At 41.7% G+C, this 6,939-nt stretch overlaps 1 protein-coding gene across 1 annotated transcript in view; it reads right to left on the bottom strand.

Annotated features, from left to right (window-relative positions):
• The window catches only part of LOC107105880 (UPF0462 protein C4orf33 homolog), a 43,784-nt gene that overhangs the window by 24,229 nt on the left and 12,616 nt on the right, over nt 1-6,939 (bottom strand). Inside the window, exon 3 of the mRNA XM_015405930.1 lies at nt 3,275-3,455. Coding sequence (XP_015261416.1) covers nt 3,275-3,455 — 181 coding nt within the window. The remainder of the gene's footprint in view (nt 1-3,274; nt 3,456-6,939) is intronic.

The following is a 6,939-nucleotide window of genomic DNA, read 5'->3' on the forward strand; positions in this document are numbered from 1 at the left end:
AAATACCAGCGCTAGATGCTTCTCCGGGTGTGTTTCATAGTACTCTAGTACATTGATAATAGTTCTTATATTATTCTTGATTTGTCTTCTAGGAAGAAATCCCGCTTGATCTTGATGTATCGTTTGTGCTAATACTTTTTAAAATCTTGCCGCTAGTATATTCGCAAAAATTGTATAATCAGCGTTTAGTGGCGAAATGGGTCAATAATTTTTGATATCTTTAGTGTCCGTTTTCTATTTGTGATGCTTCTTGTTTCTTAGATTGATATAATTTCTTATAAAATTCCATTGCTATTTCTTTCACATCCTTAGGATGAAATTTAAACTTGTTATCATTATTATTTTTTAACGCTGATATTACCTGTTGCTCTTTCTCTTTCTTAATCTTGTAGGCTAACCATTTAGTTAGTTTATTTGCATGTTCAAAATATTGCTGTTTAGCATGTTCTATATTTTTGGCTATTTCTTGTGTTAACAATAAATCAAGAGCCAGAGAGTTGTCAAAACACGGACTGGATTCAGGAACCAGAAAGTCAGTCAGTACGGGATCTCAGGAACAGTGTCAGAGGTTCAGAGCTCCCAGGTGCCAGATGGGGGGTAGGCAATGCAGCAGATAAAAGTAGATTGATGTTTGACTGGGAAGGAGATATAGCTGCCAACTCCAGGTTGGAAAATTCCTGGAGATTTGAGGGGTGGAAACTGGAGAGGGTGAGGTTTGAGGAGGGGTGGGACCTCAGACAGGTACAATGCCATAGACTCCACCCTCCAAACCAGCCATTCCCTTCTGGGGAACCATTGTTGCCAATCTCTAGGTGAGGACTGGAGATCACTCAGAATTACAACTGCTCTCCAGGAGGGAGTGAAAAGGAGATGGAGAGCTGAAGTCAGAGGGGCAGATAATGGTAGGTTGATAGTTGGCTGGGAATGAGTTAGGGTTTTCACCTCCAGGTTGGGAAATTCCTGGAGGGGTGGAGTCTGGAGAGGGTGGGGTTTGAGGAGGGGTGGGCCCTCAGGTACAATGCCATAGACTCCACCCTCCAAACCAGCCATTCCCTTCTGGGGAACCATTGTTGCCAATCTCTAGGTGAGGACTGGAGATCACTCAGAATTACAGCTGCTCTTCAGATGGCAGAGATCAGTTCCCCTTTAGAAAATGGTGGACTCTGGGTCATTATACACTGCTGAGGTCACCACAGCAAATTGATGCTAAGTGTCCAAGGCCAGGGCACCCACCTCTTTCTAGAGCTCATTGTATTTATGTCCACAATGGGCCTTATTCCGTGTGTGTGTGTGTGTGTGTGTGTGTGTATGGGTGGGTGATCTGGCTACCTGGATCCATGCCACAGGAACATTGAGACTAGACCATTGTAATGCACTGTACATTGATCTCTCCTCAAAATCAATTCAGAAACTCCAGTTGGTGCAGAATGTTGCTGCCTGGCTATTATCAGGATCTAGATGGAGCACATGTATTATTCCCGTTCTACAGTCACTCCACTGACTGCCCATTAGTTCTTGGGCTCAGTTTAAGGTATTCGCTATCACATACAAAGCCTTTCATGACCTTGGACCTTCATATCTGTGGGACTACCTCTCCCCCTATGCTCTGTCATGACAGCCTTGCTTATCTGAGATGGGCCTTCTATAGGTGCCAACCTGCAACTGAGCAAAACCAACAACTACCTGTACATGTATGCTACCTGTATAGAAAAAGGCTTTTCTAAAATCCTCCTGCTTGGGCCAGATGGTAACACTACCGCGTTATTCCTGTCACCTGTGCAAATGGCTTGCCAGATGACTAGGCCGCATCTCCATATACAAGACACTTTGACACCTCTGCCAAGAGAAAGCGACTTGCCGGCGCCTTCCCAAGCATGGGACGAGCTATGCCCAGTACATTAGCACATCAAAAGCATTCCCTGACATGACACATGGTCAATAGAAGAGGCTGGAATGGGATACCCAACTCCTAGCCAATCAAAACATGCCTTGCCTGACAACACATAGTAACCAGAGATGGGAACGCCTTCTCACTCTCTCATTATTGGGTAAATGGCCATAACTGGTGGTGACGGAGAAGGGGGGGTATATCTGCAATGATCCTTATGGGAAATGTAGGAGTTAGAGGAGAGTTAAGTGAGTTTCTCTCTGGAAAACAAAGAGTTCTTTTGGACTGACTGTTTGCTGTTAACATGGAGTGAGACTGTTAGGCAGCCAAGCTGGACTAGCTGCCTACAGCACCATGGGGTTCCTTTTCAAGATCCTCTGGTGAGACCATGGACTATTTCATCTGGTAAGTGTAGTTAGAGCTGAACAGGGCATAGATATCATTTGGTTTCTTATCTTTTGCTAGTCTCATGTTACATGCATGCTTGTGCACTGAATAAAGATAATATATAATCAATATTATCTGGACCTGTTTTCTCTGTTGCAACCTGATCTCTAAGACTGAATGTTGTGCCTAAAGCCGTCCGCCTAAGGAGGCTATCACTGTGGTACTTAATTGTTTGAAGCCCTGGTACAGAGCTGGTAACGTGGGTGAGTCCTATAAAGCAAGAAGGAGTTTGGGATCTCTGCTCCTGAAGCTTTGGTGCGGGACTGTTTAGAAAAGAGAGAGATCCTGGTGGCAGTGACTACTGGTAAGGCCTGGAGAGTGTACAGACATTCTCCTGGCGTTTGTTTAATTGTTCCTGAACCCTTGGTTTCCCTCCCCATCCCTGGAAGGGGGTGAGGGAGAGAAACCTTGACAGTCCCCACCTTAAGGAATGGCCTGCCTGGGGAGGTCAGGAAGGCTCTCAGCTCTCCTGGCTTTCCATAAACTATACAAAAGGCTTTTCTACACAGGCTGTAGCGTCACACTGCACTAAATGTTTCACAAAGTTACTTGGATAAATCATTAGGAACTGTGGTCTATACTATTGTGTATCACATTCTGTAAGTAGGATCTTGCTATATAACTTTGCATCATTTAATGTGTTATGTTAACATGTATGCTTTGCTTCAGTTCTCTTTTTAGATTTATGGTTGGTTCCAGATTTCTACAGTTCTAATAGATTTGCATTGTTTTTAATGTCCCATTTTGTTATTACAGTGGCTCACTCTGTGTAATCCATCTTGAGTTCCAGTGAGAAAGATGGACTATAAATAACATAAATGAAAATAAATTTAGAAAAGAATTCTTAACATGTATTGTCATGTAAGGTTAGTTATCTGGGCCTTGGGCATGAAAATGCATTGTGGCTTTTTGTGGTGTGCAGCTTTCACTAAACCTCACCTTCATAGTCCCAAAGTCCATCAAAAGGCTTCCCAGGTTCTCCCGATGGAGCTGGAGGATCATCAAAGAATAAGGAGCTCACTTCCATAACTAAGCCTTGATCACCAGGTTTAAATCTGATTGTCACTGGTGCATGCATTACTGGCATGCTGTCCCAGGTAGTTACAATTTTATATTCTGCCTACAAGAAAAATCATGAAGAATTATGTTACCTGGATATAACAGATTAAGATGTAATTCATTTGGAAGTTATTACCATTCCACAAATTTCCTAGAACACTGGGTGAACAATTTGTGTTTTATTCCAGTAATGCATGAACAACTCAAATGTTACAGTAAAATATTTGTTATATACTATGTATTTGTAGGGTCACCTCTCTTCCTTATGTTTATGACTAGTTGTCTAAAAATTTACATATAAACTGCATTCATATAGCAGTTTGATCAAACACTGATTAGCTGTAACAAACTGAGGTTTAGTGGTTAACATTACACTAGTTGTTGTTTGTCATGGCAACAGAACTTACAGACCATGGTGCATTGAACTGTGCTGACCATCACAACCAGCTGGCCACAGAAATGGCAATATATGGAAGAAGAAGCAGACAAAGGGCTAGCACAAAAACTGGGGGGGTTTCCTTATGCCCAGTAGATCACTCATGAAACTCTTATATGGTGTCAAACCATGTTTATCACGGTAAGTACTTTCTAGCCCTTGGATTCTGGGATCACAGGCTAGCTCTTGGATTCTGGGACCATAGGCTAGGTTTTCTGGAAGACGGCCTACCAGCATGTGGTGGACTTCATCTATCAAGGCTGGGAAAGAATGTGTTTGGCAGGGACCTGGGGAGATTGATCAGAGGGGCTTTAAACTTACACCATAAGGGGAAGGAGTCAAATATAGGGGTTTCAAAGAAGGGGAGCAAACAGCAAAGGCTCACCTGGGAAGCCCAGGTCAAATAAAGCTGAAGCTGTCTATGCACCAATGTCCAAAGCTTAGGACATAAGAAATAAGAGTTTAAGCTTCTAATGCAGAGAGATATAATTTAGTAGGCATTACAGAGACTTGGTGGGATGATTCCAATGACTGGAATGGAGTAATGAATGGATACGAGCTGGTCAAGAATACTGAAAGGATTGAAGAGGGGGTGGAGTGGCACTGTATGTGAGAAGACGGTTTGCTTGTCAGGAAATACTGGAGGAGGCAGGTGACAGCTCAGTGGAAAGTGTCTGGGTGAGGATAAGGGAAGGAAGGAGGAACAGTACAGTGATTGGAGTTCACTACAGACTGCCTGACCAAGGTGAGGAAGTGGATGCTGCCCTCCTTGAGCAGCTTGAGTGTATCCAAACTACATGACTTTGTAGTTATGGGTGACTTCAACTTCCCTGATGTGTGCTGGTAGACAAGCTCTGCTAAGTGTCCAGAGTCATGCAACTTCCTGACCTGCCTGGCTGACAACTTCCTTTTTCAAATGGTGGAGGAAGCTACAAAGGGCTTGACCATACTCAACTTAATGATAATCAATAGGCAAGAGTTGGTAGATGAGGCAAAGGTGGTGGGGACCTTAGGGGGAGGGGACCATGTCCTCCTAGAATTCATTTTGTTGTGGGGGGCAAAGAAGTTTGTAGCCAGATGTGTATGTTAGATATTAGTGGGCAGACTTTAATGAATTCAGAGGCATGATGGGAGTCATTCTGTGGGCAAGAATGCTGGAAGGGAAAGGAGCAAATGAAGGGCGGGCTCTCCTAAAACAGGAGCTCTTGTAAGCTCAAGCTATCACTATTCAAACAAGATGGAAACATGGTAGGGGATCTAAGAAGCCAGTGGGGATGAACAGAGAATTCCTGATGACCTAAGGAAGAAAAAGGAAATATTGAAGAAGGGTGGAGTCTATGGCATTATACTCCACGAAGGTCCCTCCCCTCACCAAACCCCACCAAACCCAGACTTTACCCTTTACCCTCAAATCTCCAGGAATTTCCCAATCCAGAATTGGCAACCCTAGCTAAAGCCTAATTTGATATCTTTTTTGACACTGGCATCATATAGTTGAATATGCACAGATAACATGACTATTTATAAAAAAATTGCCAACTGTGATCATTGTGAAAAATCAGAAGAACAAGTTTGCTCCATACCTATAACCCATAGCTGGCGGGGCAATGGATAGTGTCAAGGCTAGAGAAAAGCTAACTTGTAGGTGCTCAAATGAGCTGAAAGAATGACCATTGAGAAGCATGAGAATGCTCTATTTCCCAAGTAAGTGGGAAAAACTACCCCTTTCAAAAGCATATATGAGATGTGATGAGAAATACAGTACTGTGTCACTTCCCTCTATATAGAGTGGGTTAAGATAGAGAGATAAAGTTTTGATTGCAATAGAGGAGACTTCTCCATTATATTATAAATAATCTCATTGATTGGTAGGGACATTTCTGAAAATATTTTCCAAGGCCACCTCCCTTTCTTAAAATGAAGGCATTTTGAGTAATGAGACTTATACGCCAATACTCACTTCCCTTGTTCCATCCGTCAGGAATTTTGACTCATGCTCTCTGAAGGCTACATTTTCACTTTAGGAAGAAAATATAAATAAGGTTAGAAGACAACTGGAATCTGCTTGCATTAATCAATATTACAGTGTTTTATTTTTTTAAAATACTTCACTAGCTTATAACTTTACTGTGAAACTAGGGGTATATAGAAGAATAACTTTATTCTCCCATCTAGTGGCAACAAGCAGTAAAAGCCGATGTTTCTGGCGTCATAAAGTGTTTATAAATACAAACTCCAAAGCTTATGGAAAGAATAAAAGGGATAAACAGCAAACCTAACATGTATGATCTGTATAAGCTTCAAGGGGAGTGAGAAAGCAACTAGCCTGAATTCAAATTAATTACATTTTGTTGCATTCAATAAAATAACCTGTTTCTGAATAATAATCACTACCATGAAAATAGATAATTTCTGTAGCACATAATGCTGCAGTGCTAGACATTAAATAAATCCCTCTTCATAGCCATAGCATGGACATGCAACTACAATGTTCTTCACAGCCAATTAATCTGAGACAATTGGTGGGAAGGGGGTCTCACATTCACTAAACAAGACGGACTTAACAATTGTCCAAATCACACAAGAAGAATCTATACTACAGAGAGGCAGAACAACATGAGACAGTTTTCCAGGAAGTGAATGTAGCATTTTGTGACTGGATAATGGAAAAACCTGGTAAATCAGACCAGAGCTACTACAGGGAGAGGTATTTTTCCATTCCTCCTTTTCCTAGTTACTATGGTATAATGGGGGGTGGGGAATGAGGAAAATTGGAGAATGAGAAGAGGGTTTGTTTATTTAAAACTTTATAAAAACTGTCCTTACTACTGTGTCCCAGAGTATCTACGTTCTTATGAAGTTCAATAATAAATGCAAAACCTTATGTACCAGTATGACACCAAGTGTTTCTGTTCATACTATAGATTTTTTTCTTATATAAAATTACAAAGTCACTTTTCAGCAAATTACACCATACACCTCTAAATAACAGCACAATGCTTAACATTAGAGACTACAAGTGGAGACCCGCAAGAAACTTGCGAAATGGTTATCCTATTCCTTACACTTTTGCTTCCTCCTGTCTCCCTCTACCTCTCTCACACTCTTT

This window comes from Gekko japonicus, unplaced genomic scaffold, assembly GCF_001447785.1.
Source record: "Gekko japonicus isolate JY-2015 unplaced genomic scaffold, Gekko_japonicus_V1.1 scaffold1641, whole genome shotgun sequence".
Classification (NCBI taxonomy): Eukaryota; Metazoa; Chordata; class Lepidosauria; order Squamata; family Gekkonidae; genus Gekko; species Gekko japonicus.